This window comes from Aquarana catesbeiana, linkage group LG02 (assembly GCF_042186555.1).
Source record: "Aquarana catesbeiana isolate 2022-GZ linkage group LG02, ASM4218655v1, whole genome shotgun sequence".
In the NCBI taxonomy this organism is placed as follows: domain Eukaryota; kingdom Metazoa; phylum Chordata; class Amphibia; order Anura; family Ranidae; genus Aquarana; species Aquarana catesbeiana.
In genome coordinates, this window is record NC_133325.1 from 151,916,544 (window position 1) to 151,942,872 (window position 26,329).

At 45.6% G+C, this 26,329-nt stretch overlaps 1 protein-coding gene across 1 annotated transcript in view; it reads left to right on the forward strand.

Moving 5' to 3' along the window:
* Nucleotides 1-26,329, forward strand: part of NCKAP1L (NCK associated protein 1 like) — a 382,805-nt gene that overhangs the window by 59,885 nt on the left and 296,591 nt on the right. The window contains exons 9-10 of the mRNA XM_073613639.1: nt 19,809-19,965; nt 23,402-23,458. Of these exons, the coding sequence (XP_073469740.1) occupies nt 19,809-19,965; nt 23,402-23,458 (214 nt within the window). The remainder of the gene's footprint in view (nt 1-19,808; nt 19,966-23,401; nt 23,459-26,329) is intronic.

The window sequence follows — 26,329 nt, forward strand, 5'->3', positions numbered from 1 at the left end:
TGACGTCACTCCCGCGCATGCACGTGGGAGCCGCTGGTCATGGCATGGGACCTTTAGATACAGCATGATCGTGCCCTTTATTCAGTGCGCATGCACCGATGATCTCAGTGCAAGCGTATATGGTAAATATCTCCTAAACCGTGCAGGTTTAGGAGATATTTCCAGTACCTACAGGTAAGCTTTATTATAGGCTTACCTGTAGGTTAAAGTGGTGCAACTTGGTTTACAACCACTTTAACTTATACCTTGTTTTTTCAAAATAAATTGAGCCCTCAGTAAGATTGAGCCCTCAGTAAGTGCTAAATGATATTGGATGTCTCCTGTTTTTTACTATCAAAAGAAAACTTGCCTAAAATTTAAAAAAAAACATTTGGGGGGTAATTTTAGCTGGATCTTTCTTGCCATGCCTATGACCCATCACCAAAGAACAACCTCAAAATACATTCCCCTACTTCTGATGTTTATGGTAAAACCACCTGTGTGCTTTATTTTAATATTAATATTTATTTGTTGTTTCACCTGTACTAGGGCCCAAAAAACAATAGTATACGCTTTGATTGTTTTTTTTTTCTGCTACCTAAAATACATGGACACCAACCACTTTCAGCCCAGGCCAATTCTGGCATTTTGCTCCTACATGTAAAAATCAGCATTTCCTGACAGACTCCATGGCAGCCTACGTGTGGGTTAACCCCGCCTCCTCTCCAATGCTATAGGACCCCATTCCCATAAATGAGTGCTCACCACTAGCTACTGCGTTCCTTTTTTGTCCTCCTCTATGGACCTACACATGCTGTTCGCATCAAGATTGATTGAATCCAAGATTGGCATACCTGTGCGGTGCAGCTCAAAAAGCCCAGCTATGAGCGGGCGAGTAGCTTAAAGAGGCTTGAATGTTCCCCCTTGGTGGATGGGTGGTCGCCTCTGTATGCCCGGCGGACAGTTCTCATCAACGGCTGGCAAGGTCTGTGGCTGTTTTCTCATACTCCATGGCAGTATTTCTATGTGTTGTCTGTATTTTCCCTGGTGGTCCAGTGTGTCCTATCCCCCTCATGGCGGCTGGTTCGCGTGCGTTCCAGCCCGCCACGGCACTTCCGGGTTGCGGCAGTCTCCGCCGCTGGCACCTGCGCTGTAGCCACCCTGAGAGCGAGGTTGGCTTGCGCATGCGCAGTACGGCGGCTCGTTCGTCGTCCGCGCAGGCGCCGTACGGCGGTTCCCCTTTGCGCGTGCGCAGTAGGGGATAATGATGTCACGGGCGGGGAATTTAAATTCCGCCCTCCTGTCCTGTTGAGTTGGGATCTCCCTTGGTAGGGAAAGGAGGAGCGGATCCCTGCTGGTCTCCAGGTGAGTGGTGGAAACCTCTGCAAAAAAAAAAAAAAAAAAGAAGCAAAATAATGGAAAATGTTCTTTTATCATTATATATGTTTATCTAAATATATACTTATGCGGCTGGAAGTTGTTTTTTTTTTTCCCTTTGCCTTGAATATACATTGGTACATGCTTTGTGCATATTAAAAAAAAAAAAAAAAAAATGAGGCAAGCAGAGTTTTTTCTTTTCTCTAAAACCTTTTCATATTTGATGCCTAGGTTTTCTTAGACCATTATCCCTGCAGACTATTAAAGTGACATTTCGTGTCCCTGGTTATGGACAATTCACCGCCTTTAAGTGGCCAGCCCTCACGCACAAGGTATGTGCTCGTGAGGGGAGGGGATGAGATTTATGCACATTATTGTCGTGCTGATACCATGTTCTGCCTTTTTTCTCTCCCCTTCCCCTATTTTTTCTCTTCCCAGCCCTTCTAGGTCGGACCCGCTAAATGCGGTCCAGAATGCCAATGACCTTGCCAAGCCACAATACAATTCATCTTCATCCAGACGAGACTCACAGTCCGGATCCCACCAGAGGAGACGCTCTCGTTCCTCCTCAAGACACCGCTCCCACCGCCATGACAGCCGCTCAGACCACAGAGCCTGCTGGGGATGTAGGACACGAGTTCCGGAGGGCAAGTCCTTATGTGACCGTTGTTTTGCCCGTGCGGTTGGGGAAAAAGAGACGGAAAACCAGCGTTTAGAGTCTCTTGTGAAACGAGTGTTACAGCAATCCCTAATGGAGAGGGAAGCACCTCGCACATTGAGCCAGTCTACCACCGCGTCTGGCCCGCCGGCGGAAGAGGCCCGCGATGATCCGGGTACTTCGCAGCCCTATATTACCTCTCCTGACTCCTCTGAGGATGAGTCTATTAATGAGGAGGTCATTGGAGGGTTCGACTTCGCGATGGTTTCCCCTTTAATCAAAGCAATCAAGGAAGCCTTGAAGTGGGAAGACCCTTCCACTCCCCCAGCCAAGCAGAAAAAATTCTTCAAGCACCTGGGGAGAGAACATGCAAACTTTCCGCTCCTTCCAGAGCTAAAGGAAATCATTGAGGAAGAATGGAGTAAAACAGAGAAAAAATCCTCCATGTCTAATAAAACCTCCAGATTGTATCCCTTCAAGTCAGAAGAAGTAAAGAATTTGGAGAATACTCCCCTTGTGGACGCAGCTCTTATGCGTCTGGCCAAACATGTGACTCTTCCTCTAGAAGACGCAGTATCTTTTAAAGATGGGCTCGAGAGGAAGATAGACCTAGATCTAAAAAGAATCTATGGGCTCGCGGGTATGGCCTGTAAACCAGCCCTGGCATTAGCGGCCATGTCTAAGGCCAGGGAGGCCTGGACGGAGAACGTGGAAGCCTTCCTTAAAGGCGTGTCAGAAGAACTGGCTGGAAGTTCAGCAGCCGCAGAGCTGAAGCTTGCAGCGGTCTTCCTGGGGGAGGCGTCCATTGACCTGATCCGCCTTCTGGCTCGTATTATGCTGTCCTCAGTTACGGCCAAGAGAGCCCTCTGGTTGCGTCCCTGGCTTGCGGACCCTGGTTCTAAGCAAGCGTGGTGTAAAATCCCGTTTGAGGGGTCCTCACTGTTTGGCAATAAGCTTGATGATGCCATTACGCGAGCCACAGGTGGCAAATCGGGTTTTCTTCCCCAGGACAGGCGCATGCTGGGTCGAAAGAAGCCCCAGTTCAGAAGACGAAGTCCGGAGCGCTCCAGGGAAGCACGCTCCTACAAGCCTGGCCGGGACTTTAGGAAGAATTGGAGCAGAGGGCAGTCATCCTTCCGCAAACCCGTTAAAAATCAAACGTCCAGTGCTCGTGATCAGGCTAAATCTTTTTGAGGTTACGCCCGCCCAGGCGGGCCGGGTGGGGGCTCGTCTGCTCCTCTTCCGGCACGTCTGGGTGGCCTCGATCTCAGACTTCTGGGTCATAAGGACGGTCTCTTCAGGCCACAGATGGGCCTTTTCCAGGACTCCGCACCCAAGGTTCGTCTCCACTCTTCTCCCTCGGGCAGAGGATCAGAAACAAATTTTGCTGTCCTATGTGGACCTCCTAAAAATTCAAGGAGCAGTAGTACATGTACCACAGGACGAATGGTTTCAGGGGATATACTCCCCTCTCTTCCTAGTTCAAAAAAAGGGGGGCTCTTGGCGTCCAGTCATAGACCTCACATATCTCAACGGATTCATAGAGAATGGAAGGTTCAAGATGGAAACCTTGGTGACCATTCAGAGAGCCATACAACCAGGCGACTGGATGATATCAATCGACCTGAAGGACGCTTATTTCCACGTTCCAGTGGAAAAAGAATTTCACAAATACCTCCGCTTTCACATTGGGTCAGATCATCTTCAATTTATTTGCCTCCCCTTCGGGCTGACAACGTCCCCCCGGGTCTTTTCAAAGGTCCTCCTAGCTACGGTGGCACTAATAAGATCCAAAGGGGTACGTCTTTACCACTACCTGGACAACCTGCTGGTGCTGTCCCAGAGCAGGGAGCAGTTGCTGGTCCACCGGGATCAAGTAATCTCCACTCTGTCCAACTTCGGGTGGCTCCTAAACATAGAAAAGAGTAAACTGAGCCCAACTCAGCGTCTAATATATCTGGGAGCCCAGTTCGATACAGTGGCAAACACTATCTCCCTTCCACTACAGAAAATTCCTACAGTTCGAGACAGAGTCTCCCGGGCTCTACATGCACGGCAAATGAAAGCCTCTCAGTGCCTGAAAGTCGTTGGCACGATGGTTTCTACGACTCCCATGGTCAAATGGGCCTTATGGAGATTGCGTCCCTTCCAGTCAGGCCTCCTACGGCAATGGAAGTCACGGGACAAGAATCAGGTCATCCGCATAACATCTACAATGAGAAACAGCCTCTTCTGGTGGCTTCAGCGCAAGAACCTCCTGACTTGCCACTCCATCGCTCCCATCTCCTGGGTGACGGTCACGACCGATGCCAGCGGTACCGGTTGGGGAGCCCTTTGTGGGTCGAACCTGGCCCAAGGCAAGTGGGAAACATGTCTCCCCAACCCAGGGTCGAATGTCTTGGAACTTCGTGCGGCCTGGTGTGCCCTACAGTTCTTCTCTCATCTCCTGATGGGGGAGTCAGTGCTGTTGAGAATGGACAACACCACAGCAGTATCATATGTGAAGAGGCAAGGGGGTACTCGGAGTCCCACACTCCTTCGGGAAGTCGAGCCCATCCTATCGTGGGCGCAGAAATACCTTGCCAACATCTCGGCAGTCTTTGTCCCAGGCGTCCAAAACACTCAAGCAGACTTCCTGTCACGGACCGAGTTGGACAACAACGAGTGGTCTCTCCACATAGAGACGTTCAGGTGGATCATGTCACTAAAGACCGATCCCGAAGTAGATCTGTTTGCTTCCCCCTGCAATCGCAAGCTGAAGAAGTTCTACACCCGGGGGGCTCTGCAGTCAAGCCATCGGGACAGATGCCTTGACGGATCAGTGGAGGTTCAAGCGGGCATACGCCTTTCCGCCACTGCCAGTTATGCTGAGATTCCTGCAGAGGCTCCGAGCGGAGCCAGTGGAAGTGGTGACAATAGCTCCCTACTGGCCGAACAGGCCCTGGTTCCCTCTCCTGGTCCAGCTCAGCTGTCGGGACCCAGTGCCTCTCCCTCTCAGACCGGACCTTCTTTCTCAAGGGTCAGTCCTGCACCCTTGTCCTGCGGTGCTGAGACTGATGGTCTGGTTCTTGAGAGGGAGAGGCTGGAATCCCTAGGTTGTGCCTCAGAAGTAATATCCACTCTCATGAGCTCGAGAAGATCCAGTACAAATAAAGTCTATGGAAGGATCTGGTCCAAATTCGTGGAGTTCTGCTCTCCTCAGGGCAGGTCTTTTAGACATCCAGAAGTCCAGGACGTTCTCAGTTTCCTCCAAACGGGCCTAGATTTACATCTATCTGTCAGGTCTCTGAGAGTCCAAGTTTCGGCACTTTCGGCCTTCTCCGGCACTTCATGGGCAGTTCATCCTCTGGTTAGACAATTTTTCCGAGGCGCATCGAGACTCAAGCCCCAGAGAAAGCCTAGGTTCCCCAAATGGGACCTTCCATTAGTCCTTGACTCGATCTCTGGACTCAGTACTTCGGGGCCCTCCCCGCTCCCTATCAAGGTCTTTTCAGCAAAGGTGGCCTTCTTAGTGGCCATTACCTCAGCCAAAAGGGTCTCTGAAATTGCATCACTTGGTCATGAAGAACCCTTCCTAACGTTTTTCCCGGACCGGGTAGTCCTAATTCCTATGCTGGGTTCCAACCCAAAAGTGTCTTCAGTATTCCACGTCAATCAAGAGATCGTTTTACCTACATTTAGGACCCCAGGGTCCACTGAGAATCACCCTCTAGATGTGGGCGAAGCTATTAAAGAATATCTCAAAGTTACTTCTCCCTTTAGACGTTCTAGTCATCTCTTCGTGCTTCACTCAGGCAGCAATATAGGGAAGAAAGCCTCAACCAGGACTATCGCGTCCTGGATCGTACAGACCATACAACAGGCATATAGGGCTAAGGGCTTGGCTCCTCCAAAGGCGGTGACAGCCCATTCCACCAGAGGAATGGCAGCCTCGTGGGCAGCGGCTCGACATGTGGCTCCAGATACCATCTGCAAGGCAGCTTCATGGGCTTCTATTAATACCTTCATGTTGCATTATTGTATAGAGCCTGCCTCTCTATCCTCTGTAAACTTTGGGTTACAAATCCTATCGACCGATAGGACAAATTAAAATTTATGTTTTGATCATGCATACCCACCCGTGTGGTTGGCTAGTTATTTCCCACACGTAGGCTGCCATGGAGTCTGTCAGGAAAAAGGAAAATTTATTATCAAATACTTACCGTAATTTTCCTTTCCTGATGGACTCCATGGCAGACGGAGTTCCCACCCATTGGTCAACGAGTAGGCTAGTTACGGAACGCAGTAGCTAGTGGTGAGCACTCATTTATGGGAATGGGGTCCTATAGCATTGGAGAGGAGGCGGGGTTAACCCACACGTAGGCTGCCATGGAGTCCATCAGGAAAGGAAAATTACGGTAAGTATTTGATAATAAATTTTCCTTTTTTTGTGCTAGAAATCTTCTCAGAACCCCAAATATTGTATATATTTTCTTTTACAAAGGTTAGCAAATAGCATAGGTATACAAAACCAACTGACAAGCATTAGAAACCGATACATGTGACTTTACTTGAGATTCAATTCCAAAATGCAATAGAGTGGAAGGCAATTACGGTAAGTAAATTATTACAATGGGTAAACTGAACCACTGCACTAGCGAAGTGTTCTAGCGTTTCTCAAAAAGGAAAGCATAATGATCAGTAGAAACAAATAAAAAAATATATAGAATAGTTAGAGGCAACCAAGCCTCAAAACTATAAAGAAAGACACAGAGTTGTAGCCTGCTTTTGGATGCTAAGCTGGGAGGTTGTCAGTCAGTTGAGGGGTAGAGCGAGATACAGTATGAGGTGGACCATTATATATATTTTCCTAGCAGAGACCCTAGAAAAAAAAAGGATGGGCATTGCAATTTGTTATGTCAGATGGCATTTGCGCAGCGATTTTTCAAATGCATTTTTTGGGAAAAAATACCCTTTTTTAAGAATCTTATTGCAAAAACACACAATATATAACCCATTTTTTGGTATGAATTAAAAGATGTTGTTACACTGAGTAAATAGATACCTAACATGTCAAACTTTAAAATTGTGTACGCTTGTGGAATAGCGCCAACCTTCAGTACTTAAAAAAATCTCCATAGGCTACGCTTTAAACATTTTTACATTACACATCTTATTACAAGAAATGTAAACATCCCTTGTAATAGGAATAAGGCACGATGGGTACTCTTTATTGAGACGTCTGGGGTCAATAAGACCCCAGATATCTCTCTACCCTGGAAAGCATGAGATCAAAAATAAAAACATCAATCTCTGCTTTCCAGGAAAAAAAATTGGCAGTGTTAATATCTGCCAGAGCCAGAAGTGACGTCATGATGTCGCTTCCAGCCTCCCAGGGTCATAGAGATGGCTGGGGACCAGCTCTATGGTAAATCGGCCAGCTCTATGGTAAATCGGTGCCACTGCCAGATCCGACCTCCAGCTTCCCTGATCGCACCAGAGCCCAGAGTGGCACCAGAGAGCGGCAGTCTCTTCCAGCTGCCTGTAAAAGTTATTCAGTGGCTGAACAGCTGCTAGGATTGCTTTAACAAGTGAGGGAATCCCTGGCTAAAAACAAAGATGTCTGGATGATGCCTGCAGCTACAGGCATCATCCAGATATCACCACTTCAACTTAAGGGTGTCATATGATGTCCTACGGGCAGGAAGTGGATAAACAAAATTATTATAAAACATTTTGTTTTAAATGTTCCTTTACAGACTTTTTTTTATCACAAACGTTTGCTCTTAAAAGGAGAAAAAGATACATGGGGGAATACTACAAGTGGAGCAGCGAGAATCTGGGACAGCTGAGCATAGTAACCCATCAGTTTATATCTTTAGCTGGTTCAGTTAAGCTTTGAAAATGAAAGCTAGAAACTGATGGGTTACAAGGCTCAGTTAGTCCAGATCAGGGGTCTCAAACTGATGGCCCTCCAGCTGTTGCAAAACTACAAATCCCATCATGCCTCTGCCTGTGCTTGTAACTGTCAGCATTGCAGTGCCTCATGGAACTTGTAGTTTTGCAGCAGCTGGAGGGCTGCCAGTTTGAGACTCCTGCTCCAGATGCTGTCTTCTCCAGTTTTCATAAATTCCCCCAATGTATCTTTTTTGCCTTACAGAGAGAAAAGATGCAAGGGAAATGCGTAAAACAAGTGATCATTGTGATTGGCTATCACAGTGTTCACATTATTGGGAGTCAGTCTTCTCAGCTCCTGATTGTTAGTATGAGACCAGGAACTCTCGGTGACAGCTTTATTGATGTGTTGGGGGCACATGATTGAGCTCAGTTCCAGCACAAACACAGATATGCAAGGGGGCCCACTTCCATAGGACTGCAAATGCGTTTAAAGTGGTTCTAAAGGCTCAAGGTTTTTTACTTTCATGCATTCCATGTAGAGAGAGGGGGGAGGGGACGGGGCTGAGCCTTGGCTCTATGTGTCTTATGGATGCATAGAGTAGTGGCTCGGGAGTGAGCATGCAGTGATGCCCCCAGGGCAAGCGGATTTCTCTGGGGGCACTGCTCGAGATGGAAGAGCAAGGAGCACTGGCAGGGGACCGAAAAGAAGAGGATCGGACTGCTATGTGCAAAACCACTGCACAGAGCAGGTAAATAACAAGTTTGTTATTTAAAGAAAAAAAAACATAAAACGAAGCTTCAATACCACTTTAAAGTGGAGCTCCACCCAAAAGGGGAATCTCTGCTTGTTTGCACCCTGCCCACTGCACTGCCACATTTGGCACTTTGGTTTTCCCAGTTACCCACTCCCACTTATAGCTCAGATCGCTGTGGTGAACTAAGACGGAAGCTGGCCCCCACTGCTTCCCCCGCAGTCTTCTGGGACACATCAAGGGTCCCAGAAAACTATGGGACCATTCACAAGGCGCAGCACAACTCACGCATGCACAATAGGAAACCGGCTGTGAAACTGCAAGGCTTCACTTCCTGTTTCCCTTACTTCAGATGCTGGTGCCTGCACCCGAAGCCAATTGAGTAATCGGCTCGGGTGAGGACATGACATCAATGGATCCAGGGGCATGTAAGTGTCCTTATACTAAAAGTCAGCAGCTACAGTATTTGTAGCTGCTGACTTTTATTTTTTGGGGGGGAGGCTGGAGCTTCACTTTAAGCACAGTGGGAATACATTGACGTATACCTGTGACTAGACTATGGATATGAAAGTATTTACAGACTCTTAACAAACAGTAAAAGAAAACAAGTTATCCCTAATCCTACTAGCTGCTTGTATTGTAAATTAATGCATTATTGAAAATCAAAAATCACAACCAAGATTCTAAAGTTTGGGCTTCAGCCATTTCTAACAGCTTATAAACACCCTCTGTGTGATTACATTAGAACAGGGATATCAAATTAAAAGTATTTAGAACATAACAAAGCCAAAGTAAGCGAGTTTGCGGAAGCAGCCGCCATGCATAGAATATAGAAGACACAGCAAATACAGTCATAGTTGTGCAGAATACTTTTATATTGTAACTGAGGAACTCGCGTGTGTCTATGGCAATAACAATTCTAGTGGATGTACATGTTGAAGTATTATCAGTCATCAGTCAGGTAAGAGAAGCATAGTTAATTATTTGTTGGAGCTGAAGTCATAGGGGGTTCGTGAGAGTCCAGGACGTGAGGATATCGTCTGGATATTATGATTGGACAGGAGGGGAGGGGAAGGAGGGAGGATTATATATATCCGAGAGTTTCGAGTATGTTTGTCAGGATGTTGTCTAGGAGGGGGTTATAAAACTGGGGTTATTTCAGGAGGAAGAATACGCTCGGTTGGGCGGGTAGGAGAAGGGACGTTAGCAAAATGTTTCCTCAAGTACTTCTTATCTCTACCAATGCTCTTAGTAAGCATTCATGTGAAGTACTGTTGAAATTCGTCAGTTGTGGTGAAATGTAACCAGCACGACCATATTGTACAGAATTTAGATGGCGTATCGTGAGCCTGATGTATCAGTTCCTCCATTTCTGCGATTTTTTGTACTCGTTTGAACCATTCCGCTATAGACGGCGGTTTTGAGGATCGCCATTTTGCTGGGATGCACATCTTAGCAGCATTAATCATATGCATTGCCAAGGATCGTACATAATTTTTAGTCGATATGTTGGAGTGATGTAGCAAGAATTGTGCAGGTGAGTATTCTGCGGTGTAGGTTGTTATTTGTTTGATTAGTCTGTGGACCTCTTTCCAAAAAGGTTGTAATTTAGGGCACGCCCACCATATGTGTTAAAGGGGCCAATGTCAGTCTCACATCTCCAGCAAAGTGGGGGGATGGAAGGGTAAATGTGGTGTAACCTCAGGGGGGTTTTGTACCATCTCGAAAATATTTTAAAAGCATTTTCTTGTGCGTGTACGTTTACTCTTCCTTTGTGCATGCATATGTATATTTTTTCCCATTCCTGGTCTGATAGATCAAAGGTGAGTTCTTTTTCCCATTTGTGACTGGCCCAAGTGGTGTCATCGGTCCTAAAGCGGAGGAGATTTTAGACATAGTACAGGCAGTACGAAAGGAGGTCAATGTTGGGCTGATGAGCGGGTGATTCTTACATGTGGGAGGAATGTGGTTTGGTGCAATCCAGGGGACTTGGGAGAGCGGGATAGGTGATAGCGAGTGTTCCAAGTGGACCCACGCTTTGGTGTTGTGGTGTATGTTCCAGTCAATAATTCTTGGTAAATGGCAGGCTTGTTGGTATTTGTGGATGTCAGGGAGACCGATGCCTCCTTTGAGTTTTGGGATGGTAAGTCTGGAATAACTTATTCTAGGGCAGAGTCTGCCCCAGATAAAGTTTGAACAGGTTCTTCGATATATTGTAAAGAAAGCAGATGGGAGCTTAATTGGGACTGTTTGCAGCAAGTACAAGAGTCTGGGTAAGATGTTCATTTTAATTATGGAGGCTCTGCCGAACCAGGAGAAAAGCCCTGTGGACCATTTTTTCAGATCGTTCACGATGTTGTGTATAAGAGGGAGATAGTTAGTGGAATATAGATCAGATAGTGAAGAAGGCAATTGGATACCCAAATATGTAATGGAAAGATTATTCCATTTAAATGGAAAGTTAGTTTGGCATTGTGCACATAGGTCAGGGGGCACTGTTATGTTAAGGGCATCAGATTTCATAAAGTTGATTTTGAGGTTCGTTAGATAGTTGAAAGTATGGAAGTCTTTAAGTAAGTTCGGGAGTGTGGTGAGAGGTTCAGTAAGAAAGAGGATGTCATCCGCGTACGCAGCTATTTTGTAGTTGTGACTTTTGATATTTATCCCTTTTATGTCAGGGTTTGTTCTGAGACGTCTGAGAAGCGGTTCTAGAGTGAGACCAAAGATTATTGGGGAGAGTGGACACCCTTGGCGCGTCCCATTAGAGATTGTAAAGGCATTCGATAGGTGGCCGTTTACTCTAACTTTAGCAGTGGGATTAGCATAAAGGGCGAGTATGAATTGTAGCATACGTGGGGGGAGGCCCAAGATTAAAAGGGCTTCCGACATGTAGTCCCAGGCCACTCTATCGAATGCCTTTTCTGCATCAAGGGAGAGTAGAAAACCTTGTCGCTGCTGAGTCGTTAGCCAGTGGTGAATGTTAAGAGCCTTAAGCGTGTTGTCTCTCACTTCTCTGCCTGGTATGAAGCCGACTTGGTCCAAATCTATCCATTGGGGGAGCAAAGGGAGCAATCGGTTAGCAAGCATTTTGGCATACCACTTGAGGTCAACGTTCAGCAGTGAAATAGGTCTATAATTTGTGACTGCGGAGGGGTCCTTTCCTGGTTTTGGAATCACTGTTATGTATGCCGCGAGTAGATCTTGAGGGGGTTCGATAGGTGATGCGAGAGAATTAAAAGCTGTGAGAAAAAAAGGGGTAAGGAAAGTAGCATATGATTTGTAGTAGCCTGTAGTCAATCCGTCGGGGCCTGGGCTTTTGCCTGATTTCATTTGTTTCAGCGCTATGTCAGCTTCCTCAGTAGTCAAGGGGTTGTTTAGTTGCTGTACTAAGGAAGATGAGATTGAAGTGGGGCTGTATTGCTGCAAGAAATCTCTGATTGCTTGTTTTCTCGAGTCCACTTCTGTGGGCGGGCACGCAGGTGGTAAATTATACAATTGCGAATAGTATGTGACAAATTGCTATATTCGTAGAATACGCGTTGGGAGAGAATGTATTTACGTTTAATTTGTTTGCCTAATAGTTCTAACAGTTCGTTTCTAGCTTGTAAAAGGGGTTGTAAGGTGTCCAGTACTTGCGATCGTTTATGAGCGTTTTCTAATGTCTTTATTCTGTCTAAAAGGCCCAGAAGGTGTTTTTTTTTTCTTTACGACGTTTGGATGCGGCCGCTATTAGGACGCCCCTTATTACGCATTTGTGGGCTTCCCAGGTGATAAGAGGGGAGGTGTCAATGGGTTTGTTCTCTGCAAAGTACTGTTTAATGTGTAGTTCGACCTCCGCCAGCACTGCCGGATCCGTGAGCAAGGAGGGGTCCAATTTCCAATATTGTGGGTGAGGGTGTATTTCTGGGAATGCAATGGTCATGGAAATAGGATGGTGGTCAGAGAGAAACATTGAATCTATGGACGTGTGTTGGAGGATAGTTAGGTCGTTTTGTGTTATGAACATGTAATCAATCCTAGAATATTTATTGTGGGGAGCAGAGAAAAATGTGTAGTCTCTGCCGTTGGGGTTTAGGAAGCGCCAAGAATCATGTAAGAACAACAATTGGAGTTGTGATTTGATGGCTCTCAGATCAGCATAGGGGAGGGAGGATGTACCTGTAGAGGTGTCTTGGATTGGGTTTAAGGGGACGTTAAGGTCTCCACCCAGGATTAGGATGCCTTCTTGGAATGTAATGAGAGCATTGGTGATGTCACGGAAGAATTTTACTTGGTGGGAGTTTGGAGCATATATGTTTGCGAATGTGATTTTTCTGCCGAAAAGCACTCCCTTGATGAAAAGGTAACGGCCTTCCATGTCAGTCAATGTGTCTGTGAGTTGGAAGGGGCAATGCTTCGATAGAAATATTGAGACACCCTTCGATTTGGATGTTTGGGAAGTGGCATGAAATGTAGTAGGGTAGTATTAGTTCTGTAGTTTTGGTATCGCATCCGTGCGGAAGTGCGTTTCCTGTAGGAATATTATGTCCGCTTTGCTGCGTTGCATAGTAAGGAGTAGTTGGGAGCGTCGCTCTGGAATATTAAGTCCTCTCGCGTTTAGCGAGATGATCTTGATAGGGAGCTTGTCCGTAGTGGTCTTTGTGGGGGCCATTGTTATCGATGTAATCAGAGCCCTTCGGACTGAGTTTATGGTGGTCTCTGGTGTTGTGCTAGAGGTGAGGGAGAGGGGAGCAACAAGTAGAGGCTCTGGAAAATTGGCTTATGTTTTAGAGGATTAGAGTCAGTTGGTGTTGTGAGTTGGGGTGGAGGATCAAGGGGTTCAGGTGTGCGGGTATGGGAATGGTCTGGGTAGGTTTCGGCGACAGGTGAGAACCGTTTCACGTGTCTAAGTAAGGTATCATCCGCGAGCGCGGAGTAGCCGAAAAAGGTCAGTGAGGTAAAAAGAAGGTCACTATAATGTTATAGTTAGCGTCAGGTTTTACCACTGTGTGGGAAGTGGCTTGATGTTCGAAGAGGAGTCTATGTGATAAGATGAACCGACAGATGGAAAGCCAGTTAGGGCGTATGTTCGGGTGCATGTGGGGAGCACAGTGCTGTTTGGGACGCGTGTAGAAATAGGGCTTGGGCCGAATTACTGGTAGTAGGATTTGGTTTGGGTCTTGGTCTGTAGATGCACGGGTGCAGTGGAGTTCAGCTGTGGGTGTCAAGTGTGGGGTAGTCCATTACCATACTTCTGAAATTCAAGTCTGCATTGCTTTAGTACCGAAGATTAATATCGTGAGCATAAACTATCAACATAGCAATATGATAACAATATTATTAAAAGGTAAATTATTAACAGCTCTAAAGTAACGAGCAACCTTAAATGTAAATCAAACCGGGGACGAATAGTGGAAGGTACCCAGGAGGGCTTAAAGTCATTTATACTCTAGCATTTGCACTTAGCCAGGAAAGTGTTGCAGTACCTGTGTAATGTTTATGTAGGTGCGCCAGCCTTAGGGAGGGGGTTACTTTGGAGGTGGAACTAGGGGGCAACCTTCTTAACAAATTATGCATGACCGATAGATTGTGTTCTATGTTGGCGCCGCGTCAGAAAGGCGCTGGATATAATGAACGTTGGCATGCTTGGCGGTCATAAAGAGTTTTTCTTTTCTTGTATAAGGGTCATAGTGAGCGAGGGTCACGCACCTGGAGATATAGGGTCTATCGTACATGTCTCGTGTGGAACAGTCGGACATCGCTGTGGCTGGCTCAGCGGAGATTCATGTGTGTCTCGATATGAAGGATCGGTGAATAGACAAGCTGTACAATGGGGTTTAGGTCATTCAACAAGAAGGGGGACAAGTAATAGTCGTAGAGACATGTACATTAATGTCAAGAGGATTGTGTACAAGTGACCCTATAGGTTTATGATTAAAGAATCCTCATCCTAATATGGATGGGGAGATGAAAGGCACACTTGGTGTAGAAGCACAGATCTCGGTCTTGTTATGTAGACTAGTGCAAGTAAAGGGGAGAGATGCATCAGCCGTACAATAGTTCGGTCAGCTAACCTGGAGCAGTTATCTCCGCCGTGTATGTAACAGAAATCTATACTGTGCTACATAGCTTTTCAAGAAAGGCACTGAATAGGTATACTGACATGCAGGGGTGATATGGTCGTATACAGGGTGGAGAATGCGTGCAGGGAAAGAACGTTAGCAATAGAGAACAGGAGGCAAAGTCACTTATCTGCTAATCCTAGGCATACATGACAGGAGGATTGCTTAGCGGCCCCTGCGTGCTCTACGAGGTAATGGAGTCGTTATGGTGTTCGGAGGTTGTTGCTGGTACATTAAAGCTGGGTTTGATCTGGGTGTAGATGGCGAGCGCTGTCTCCGAAAGTGGGTGTCTTGCGTCTCCATTGCTTCTTCTTTGGCTTGGTGACGGTGCGGAGTAGGGATGTTGAAGTCCACGTACCAGTTCGGAACCTCTACGAGCGGGATGTCCAGCGTCAGACAGAAGTCTTCCAATTCTTCAGGGACTCGTAGGAGGGCAGTGCGACCTTGATGGGAGGCCGAAAGACCGAATGGAAATTTCCATCGGTATGGTATTTCCTTGGCTCGCAGCACATCTAGCAGGGGACGAAGATCCTTGCGGTGCCTGAGCGTGATTGCCGAGAGGTCTTGATAGATATGAATGGTGTGACCCTCACATAGTAGTGGAGTCTTGGTGCGGGCCTTCCGAAGGATGTCTTCTTTAATCTGGAAGTCATCTATATGGCACACGATGTCTCTCGGAGCATCAGAGTCTCTGCCGCGCGGTCTTAGGGCTCTGTGAATTCGCTCCATAGCAATGGGCTTTTGGCAGGGCTGATCGAGGAGTTGGTTGAACAGCTCTGTCACCACCACTCGCACACGATCAGGAGCAACGGATTCGGGGAGGCCTCTGACTCTCAGGTTGTGACGTCTTCCTCGATTGTCGAGGTCCTCCACATGTCTCTGTAGGTCCCGAAGTTGTAAGGTATGTGTGTCCACTTTATGGTTAACTTTTCGGATAGTTGTGTGTTGTTGTGCGGCAGTGCGTTCCACTTCAAGTACTCTGCCCGTTATGGCCTGTATATCGTGGCGTAGATCCGTGATGGCCGCAAATAGCGTGTTCTTTATGTCGGCCGCTACTGTGTGGAGGTCATTCAGGCTCGGCTGTTGTATCGGTGGCTGGGTGCCAGCAGGAATAGCGGGAGGTAGTTCGGTGGGGATGAGGGTGATCCCTGCGAGAGTCTGAGCGGGAGTCGCAGCTGAGGAAGATGCCGCCATGTTGGATCTCTGTGTCCACAAGATCTCCGGGATATTCTGGCTTATTGGTCCGTGAATGTCTCTCGGAGAGCGAGACCTAGATGCCGAGGATGTGTGGGAAGATGTTCCCATAATTATGTGAGAGTGTGTAGCTGAAGTCCCCAGAGAAATCGATAATTTGGCCTCGGTCTGTTGGAGCTAGTGGGTTAAGCAGCCATCTTCTCACAAGGCAAGCCACGCCCCCCCCCCCCCGGGATATCAAATTAAATTTCATTGTGGGCTGCATCTGAGTTATGGTTGCCATCAAGGGGCTGGTTTGTATCTGCCATGGTTTTCTGTCTAAGCAGTCTCCAATAAAGTTTCTTGTGGATGTTACCAGTAGTGTGCGACCCTCCTTTTCAACTGGCATAGGGATGTGTTATTCTCATAATAATTATACGCAGATGTCCAGAGTCCCCCACCCTCCTTTACATCACAGTACACCCCCCTTACCTTATGCTGCTAGAGGTGGATCTGGGAGGCAGAAAGTACAGGGTCTGCAGGAGGACCAGAAGGAGGGCTGGAGTCAGCTGCTGGAGTCTGATGAAAGCTGAGACCAGGGGAAGCAGAGATGAGGGGGGTGCTGTGGCGGAGAAGAACAGGATCTGGACTGGAAGAGTTCAGTCCTCCTCTCTGCTGCCGACTGCTGAGACAATGTGGGGGCAGAGAAAAAGGGGGGGGGAGGTGCCGAAACTGCAGGAGAGATTTCTTTGCTTGTGTTGTGAACTTTGAAGGTGAATTTCTCCACAGTGCCTATAGCATTCAAAGTGAATAAGTGCATGGCACCTATTCACTTTAATATGTCAGTTTTCTGCCTCTTGTTTTTTTGTTTTTATAAGTAGAAATATCATAAACAATAACTCATGCAGGTAAAAAAGAAATGAAAGGGAGAGAAGGAAGTTGGGTATCAAAGTTGTTTTTTGATTAATAATATACACAAAAGTACAAATACAAGTAAAATATTACAGGGTAACAACACTCTAACATATACCATTGTTAAATATTTCAATATGATAAGCAACCCTGGGAGTGGGAGACTCAGCAGTGAAATATATGTTTACTGTCAGGAAGGCAAAATTGTATAGCTCGCTGTCAAATTACTGAAATTGGCAGTTTGTCAGGTAAAGGACTGACACTTTTTGATAAAATTATGTTCCCAGATGTCTTTAAACTAGAAGTCAAGTGCATTTTTTATTCATCTGTATAAATCCTTTTCTCTAATCAATGTGCTTTACCTTTCATTTTACTGTTCTGGAGCCAAAATGAAAGAGAAAATCTTATTCCAAATTAGAGTAGTGATTTCTATGGGCTGTAGCAGTGACACTATAATACTGTTGTGGCAGTTTCTGGTGTCTCCATTGCTCAAAGTGGAGGAGAAACCCTCCAATAATATCTCCTCCTCTCAGACTCTCATACCTACCCACCGGGGTTGATTGACAACTTGTCCCAGTGAACACATGAAATGTTACATATTTGAGCTTTTACAGCAATGTTTTTTTATCAGCATAAAGTTCTTAAAATAGGAAGCAGGACACAGGCATTGTGACCTCGTATTGGATGAAAAGTTTATGATATCTTCACAAATTATTTTTTATTTTTTTGGTATTCTATATTATGATTCCGATGCCTTGATTTACACTTCAAGAAAAATGGTAATTCTTTTCCAGAAGAAAGAGTTGATAGGGCACCTCCACCAATTATGTCACATAGATCCAAGGATAGTTTCATAGATTCATAGTAGGTAAGGTTGAATAAAGACAATAGTCCATTCAGTTCAACCTGTGTAGGTGCACACGTGTCAGTGTTGATAATCATTTCTCATATCCCTGTATGTTGTGTTCACTAAGATGCGTGTCCAAGAGTCTTTTAAAAATATCAATACTCCCCGCTGACACCACCAATTGTGGAAGGGAGTTCCACATTCTAATAGCCCTGGCAGTGAAAAATCCCCTGCGCAGGTTAAGGTTAAACCGTTTCTCTATCAATCTCATTGTGTGGCCCCATGTTCTCTTAAACCCCTGAGACTAAAAAGTTTTTTTCCTAAGCTGGGATCACCATTGGGGTATTTGTATACCGCTAGCATATCTCCTCTCAAGCATCTCTTCTCCAGAGAGAACAAATTCAATGCTTGCAGTCATTCCTCGTAATTGAGGTCCTCCAAACCGCCTATCAATTTAGTTGCCCTTCTCTGGACTCTCTCCAGCTGCACCACATCCCTCCTCAGGGGTGGTGACCAGAACTGGATAGAATACTCCAGATGTGGCTAAACCAGAGGTTTATAAAGTGACAGGATAATCGTTTTATCTCTGGAGTAAATTCCCTTTTTAATACAAGCTAATATTCTGCCGGCTTTGCTTGCTACAGCTTGACATAGCCTGCTATTGTTTAGTCTGTCTTCTACCAGTACCCCCAGATCTTTCTCCATCTGTGTTTAAAAGACTGCTGCTCAAATAACGTGTGACTTAAAATATTGCAACGACCGCCATTTTATTTTCCAGAGTCTTTGCTAAAAAAAAAAAAAAAAATATATATATATTGTAAGCAACAAGTGTCAGAAATAGGCTTGGTCCTTAAGGGGTTAAACTTCATTTGCCATGTAGTTGCCCACTCCATTATTTTGTTTAGGTCTGTCTGTAACATTTCTATAGCCTGATGTGAAGTTATTACCCTGCTTATTTTTGTGTTGTCTGCAAAAAAGTGAGATTGAGCTATCTATACCGATCTCTTTAAATAGATTAAACAGAATTGGTCCCAGGACAGAGCCTTTGGGTACCCCACTTACTACTCCAGACCAGTCTGAGTACACGTTATTTATCACCATCCTTTGGACATGCCCCCGTAACCAGTTCTCTATCCATGAAAAAACTCTATGGTCTATACCTACGGACCTTAGTTTTTAGATTAAGCGTATATGGGGAACCAGGTATACCACGTCCACAGGCCTTCTCCTATCTAGATGGCGGCTCACTTACTCGTCGGATGTCAACAGGTATACTGTGGATATATAGGAAACAATGTTGCCTGCAGTAAAAAGCTTTGGATATACCCATTGCTTTGATAAGGTTTTCTTTAGCACCCAAGGCAAAAAGACCAAAGTAACCCCCCCTCACCCTCCAACCCTTGTTAACTGAGCTGTGAGTACCTCAGCAGTATAGGTTGCACATCCTGCCCATTTTGCACCTGCTCCTGCTGAAGTGTTAAGGTGGCTGCCTCTTTTGCCTACTCCTTGGCCTGGCCCTGGATGTAACTAGGATACAATAGAGTTCCCCTTAATGTGAACCTATCCAAAAAAAATTATAAGCAAATGTAATATGCATAGCTCCAACATTAGACAACAGTTAAAAATGTTAATATAATCTCCAAAACCAAGCCTCTCCTACTAGCTAGCTGGTTAGTCCCTGCAGCATAGATATTGGTGGCAGAAGTGGCCCATGTGAGCTGTCCAGCAGCTCAGCTAGCACTAACATTTTCAAGTTATCCCAGTGGGGGAGATTTACTAAAACCGGTGTCCAAAGAATCTGGTGCAGCTCTGCATAGAAACCAATCAGCTTCCAGGTTTTATTGTTAAAGCTTAATTGAACAAGCTGCAATTAGAAGCTGGTTGGCTACCATGCACAGCTGAACCAGATTCAGAGTGCTCCAGTTTTAGTAAATCAACCCCAAAGAATCAACATCCCTAAAAAGTAGTTGAATCTCCACAGAGTGTTTGTAATGGAATGAATGCAATGAATGAAAGTACAAACTGCACTGCAGTATAAGCCATTATTTATTACTGCATGTTGGGTTTGTTCTGAGATATAATTTTATGTTCTGCATTACTGTGTAGTAACACAAAACTATTTCTTTTTCTAGTTGGATTTCTGCTATCACATGCAGTCCTGAACTCTCAACCGTCCTGCCTGGAGCTATGGAAACAGACTCTTCAAGGATCGAGCTGTATCACTTTGATCCGGGATGATGTCTTGCTAATACATCGTGTTACTGAGGACTTCTTTGGCAGTTTTAAAGGGTGTGTTAAAGTGCCCATTGACCATCACAGGGGTTGAAATTTTTGCTCTCTATCCAAACTCCATTTTTTTCCTTAGCTAGGGTATATATTCCTGTCTAGTGTTACAGCTTGTTTCTACTCATGGTTTGCCTCTATTAACTTCAGCAGTATTCTGTCCCCATAGACGAAACGCTTCAGAATCTTGGGACTTTGGCACTGTAATAGGTTACATAGCTTTATAGTGCTAAAGGCATCTGGTTGGAAAATTAACATTTTAAATCTTGAAATAACTATTCAGTAACCTAGACATTGTGCTGAAAACCTTAATGTTCATAGTCTTACCTTTATATTCCTGTTATAGCAGTTGTGTTGTGGATATTCATATAACTGTGCAGTTCAATAGGAACCAGGTATTGACCATGTTACCCAAGACACTCCATAATCCAACACATCTGGTCAGACCTTCCCCCTCCCTTCCTCACTACTACATGATGAGGAGTGTAACCAGTTTTTTTATATCTACTTATACTGCATTTCCAAGTGAAAAATTGTTAAATAAGGTGACATATAGCAGAACTATGTGAAACATCAACTGTGCTTTAAGTACCTTGCATAAAGCCCTGGTTGTACATCTGAAAAACAAAACTATGGGCGGAGACTATATGTCATGGTAGGGGATTCCCCTTCTTTTATGTAGTACTAGATATGTGAGGAAGAGCTCTAAAGAGTTAAGAGCTGCTAGCACAAAAGGATGACCAATCTCATAACACAATAAACTCAATAGTGCAGCGCTCAACCAAAAAAGCTCAGCAGCGGTTTTGCAGTGTTGTTTGCCCTCCGCAGTATATAGCATGTATTAAAAAAAACTGTCAGAATCAACGGGTAAAACTATTAGTAGAGGGAGGAAGTCATAATAAATGTACACACAGAGCAATACACTATTTAAATAGAAAAATTTACATTTGACTGGAGATACACTTTAATGACACCCATACAGTATAGAATTTTTCTGGCAAACCCAACCATTTTCAAATGCTAAAACAATTGATCAGATTATGACAACCTATCACCAGTGGTTCTTATATGCATAAATATCTTCTTTGCTGTATGCTTTGTGCATGGTAGTACACTTGAAATGGTAGGTATATTTAATTAAGAGCCATCTAGAAATATTCGAAACTGGACCATGTGTCAAAGATATATTTTATATACTGTACATGCATGCTAGGTAGAGTGTACCACTTGCATGTGTTTATTGTCTCTTAAAAAAGACTCTCTCTGACAAATACATTATCATTTTTTTCTCCTCAAAAGAGTAGTGACATCTCTGTTAAGGCATCATCCAGGATCAACATCTACTTCTTGGACTAGGATGCTGGCTCAGAGATTACACAGTCAAGTAAAACCAAGTTCCTGCATAGAAGTCTTTATCCTTTGGCTGTGTATACAGTACATGTGATGGCTCACATACAGTGGGGACGGAAAGTATTCAGACCCCCTTAAATTTTTCACTCTTTGTTATATTGCAGCCATTTGCTAATATCATTGAAGTTAATTTTTTTTCCTCATTAATGTACACACAGCACCCCATATTGATAGAAAAACACAGAATTGTTGACATTTTGCAGATTTATTAAAAAAGAAAAACTGAAATATCACATGGTCCTAAGTATTCAGACCCTTTGCTCAGTATTTAGTAGAAGCACCCTTTTGATCTAATACAGCCATGAGTCTTTTTGGGAAAGATGCAACAAGTTTTTCACACCTGGATTTGGGGATCCTCTGCCATTCCTCCTTGCAGATCCTCTCCAGTTCTGTCAGGTTGGATGGTAAACGTTGGTGGACAGCCATTTTTAGGTCTCTCCAAAGATGCTCAATTGGGTTTAAGTCAGGGCTCTGGCTAGGTCATTCAAGAAAAGTCACAGAGTTGTTGTGAATCCACCCCTTCGATATTTTAGCTGTGTGCTTAGGGTCATTGTCTTGTTGGAAGGTAAATCTTCGGCCCAGTCTGAGGTCCTGAGCACTCTGGAGAAGGTTTTCGTCCAGGATATCCTTGTACTTGGCAGCATTCATCTTTTCCCTCGATTGCAACCAGTTGTCCTGTCCCTGCAGCTGAAATACACCCTCACAGCATGATGCTGCCACCACCATGCTTCACTGTTGGGACTGTATTGGACAGGTGATGAACAGTGCCTGGTTTTCTCCACACATACCGCTTAGAATTAAGGCCAAAAAGTTCTATCTTGGTCTTATCAAACCAGAGAATCTTATTTCTCACTATCTTGGAGTCCTTCAGGTGTTTTTTTAGCAAACTCCATGCGGGCTTTCATGTGTCTTGCACTGAGGAGAGGCTTCCGTCACGCCACTCTGCCATAAAGCCCTGACTGGTGGAGGGCTGCAGTGATGCTTGACTTTCTACAACTTTCTCCCATCTCCCGACTGCATCTCTGGAGCTCAGCCACAGTGATCTTTGGGTTCTTCTTTAACTCTCTCACCAAGGCTCTTCCCCCCCGATAGCTCAGTTTGGCCAGACGGCCAGCTCTAGGAAGGGTTCTGGTCATCCCAAATGTCTTCCATTTAAGGATTATGGAGGCCACTGTGCTCTTAGGAACCTTAAGTGCAGCAGAAATTTTTTTGTAACCTTGGCCAGATCTGTGCCTTGCCACAATTTTGTCTCTGAGCTCTTCAGGCAGTTCCTTTGACCTCATGATTCTCATTTGCTCTGACATGCACTGTGAGCTGTAAGGTCTTATATAGACAGGTGTGTGGCTTTCCTAATCAAGTCAAATCAGTATAATCAAACACAGCTGGACTCAAATGAAGGTGTAGAACCATCTCAAGGATGATCAGAAGAAATGGACAGCACCTGAGTTAAATATATGAGTGTCACAAAAAGGGTCTGAATACTTAGGACCATGTGATATTTCAGTTTTTCTTTTTTAATAAATCTGAAAAAATGTCAACAATTCTGTGTTTTTCTGTCAATATGGGGTGCTGTGTGTACATTAATGAGGAAAAAAAATGATCTTGAATGATTTTAGCAAATGGCTGCAACATAACAAAGAGTGAAAAATTTAAGAGGGTCTGAATACTTTCCGCCCCCACTGTATATCAGCCACGTGCAGCTGCCTCCCACTATGGCATGGCAATAAATAGCAGTGGATTGGAAATTGCCCTACGCTTGCTTGCAGCAACCATTATTTACCCAAGATACTCCATTAAGACCTAGTCATAGTTTCTTGACCGGAGCACAAGCACTGCTTTGTAATTCAAAAATGTTTATTTTTTTTACCATTGCTGTACATTGTGGCATGCCAAAAATTGATTCATGTAGACTGGTAAAGTTACTAATCAGTTATAATATCTGTTTGTACTATATTACATACAACACTTGCTTTTCAATGTAACAGCAAACCCTTGCATTTTGAACCCTTCATTAAATATTTCTTTACTCTAGGTATGGAAAACGTGTGGCTGACGTGAAAGAATGCAAAGAACATTTTATGAGCCACAGGTCAGTATTTCTTATTTGTCACCTAACTTAAATTTGAAATATCTTTTATACATCCACTTATGTTCTTAGGAAACTCACAGCAACAAGTGTCTTCTGTTCTGGTGACAACCCAAAATGTTGAATTTCCTTCTCTTTATGTCCCTATGAAAATGGTTATTAGGATGCATAGAGATCGATTTACTAAAACTGGAAAGTGCAAAGTCTGGTGCAGCTGTGCATTGTAGCCAATCAGATTCTAACTTCAGCTTGTTCAATTAAGGCCCCTTTCACACCATCCATTGACTCCTATGGAAAGGTGGATGTCAGCGGAGATGTGTCCGCTGACACCCGTCTGCTATCCGATCCGCTAAAATCAGACGTATGGCGATACGTTCGCCATCAATCTGGGCGGATCGGATGAGATCTGAAGAAAATGGAAATGCTCAGTGGCGGAACTACCAGGGTTGCAGCAGTCGCACTTGCGACTGGGCCCTGGTGTTCAGCCACCGTGGGGGGCCCCAAGACAGCAGGAACATAGTTGCCATGCCAACCATCGAAAGAGCGACACTGCCACAGGTGCCCGCAGATAACAGTGTGAGGTTTCACATCGGGCACTGTACAAATGCATGCCAGGACAGAGATCCCTCCCCCTACCTCCTCCCACAGAAGCAGATCAGGTTTCTCAGGGACTTATTCACTCTTAGAGCTGGTTCACAAAGGGGCGGCACGACTTGCAGGTCGACTCACCGAGGCGACCTGCACACGACTTCAGCGGCGACTTGCAAAACGACTTGACAAGTGACCTGACAAGTTGCTCCTGTGTGAACCGGGGCTTACTAAGAACATCCCCGAGACAGAGCCTGTGTTAAAGTAATTGATTCTCCTGCACACTACGTGGAACTAATGTTCCCCACCATTTATTTCCGGGAGGGAAGGAGAAGTGGTGCACAACCAGGAAGTTTTCAATTACCATGCTGGAACGCTTTGCTTCTGCAGAGGGGGAGACTCAGAAGCCAAATATCGGGGTGCTGGGCCACATTAACAGCGGGAAGTCTTTGCTGACGGAGACGCTGGAGACTGGCATATCCCCACCTACCATACCGTTCACTGACTGCCCAGCCCTACGATACCGTTCACCGACTGCCCTGCCTTGCCATACCGCTCACTGACTGCCCTGCCCTGCCCTACCATCCCTCTCACTGACTGCCCTGCCCTACCATCCCTCTCACTGACTGCCCTGCCATACAGGGCTCACTGACTGCCCTGCCCTGCCATACAGGGCTCACTGACTGCCCTGCCCTGCCATACAGGGCTCACTGACTGCCCTGCCCTGCCATACAGGGCTCACTGACTGCCCTGCCCTGCCATACAGGGCTCACTGACTGCCTTGCCCTGCCATACAGGGCTCACTGACTGCCCTGCCCTGCCATACAGGGCTCATTGACTACCCTGCAATACAGGGCTCACTGACTGACCTGCCCTTCCATACTGCTCACTGACTGCCCTCCCATACCATCCCTCTCACTGACTGCCCTGCCATACAGGGCTCACTGACTGCCCTGCCCTGCCATACAGGGCTCACTGACTGCCCTGCCATACCACTCACTGACTGCCCTGCCATACCGCTCACTGACTGCCCTGCCATACCATCCCTCTCACTGACTGCCCTGCCATACCGCTCACTGACTGCCCTGCCATACCACTCACTGACTGCCCTGCCTCGCCATACCGCTCACTGACTACTCTGACATACTGCTCACAGACTGCCTTGCCCTACCATAGTGCTCACTCTCTACTCTGACATACTGCTCACTGACTGTCCTGCCCTGCCATGCCAAACCGCTCATTGACTATTCTGACATACTGCTCACCGACTGTCCTGCCCTGCCCTGCCATGCCATACCGCTCATTGACTATTCTGACATACTGCTCAATTACTATTCTGACATACTGCTCAATGACTATTCTGACATATTGCTCAATGACTATTCTGACATACTGCTCACTGACTGTCCTGCCCTTCCATTTCATACCGCTCACTGACTGCTCTGACATACCACTCACTAATTGCCATGCACTTCCAAATTAAACAGGAAGGGGGCCCGCTGCCGGACAGTAATAAAGGGCCACAGAATGGGAGTAAAGGGACCCGGGCTTGGAGGGAAGGGCCCCCGAAACTGATGGAAAGGGCGCTGGGATGGGGGTCAGGAGGGGCCCTTCATGGTTTCTTGCACCAGGGCCCGGAAGGTTCTAGTTACGCCTCTGGAAATGCTGTCCGTTTTCGTCCGATCCCTCCATAGGAATCAGCAGCGCTCTGACAGGCCTCTCCCCGCTCAGTGAGTAGAGGCGGACCTGTCATCCGCTGGCTCAGCGGAGATCAATGAAGAGATCTCCTGCTGAGCTGGCAGACTCCGTGAGCGGATCTGCCTTGTGTGAATTAGGCCTAAGCCTTGGCAAAAGAACTTGGAAGCTGATTGTTTTTTACGTAGAGCTGCACAAGATTTTGCACTCTCCAATTTTACGAAATCAACTCCAGAGAGATGATAAATCTCCCTGTTAGGGACACAGCAATAAAAACGTAATTTTCAGTGAAAGCCAGCGTGCCAGGATTAAATCTAAGGGGATTTTACTGGAGTATAAGAATAACACCAACATTTTTGGCACATGCAGCGTGATATTACATTGTGGAAGTCATTCTGGCATACTGGTTTTTACAGAATATGGGTTTACACACTACTACAGTTTTAGCCATGCAGCCACTCTCATACTACTTAAAAAAAACATCTGTGCAATATGATTTTTTTCAAGGAATAAAAACCCAACAGGAGTTTTCACCTTTCCATACTCGATCCAAAAATACACTTCAATTTTTTAGATTAAAAGGACAAACAT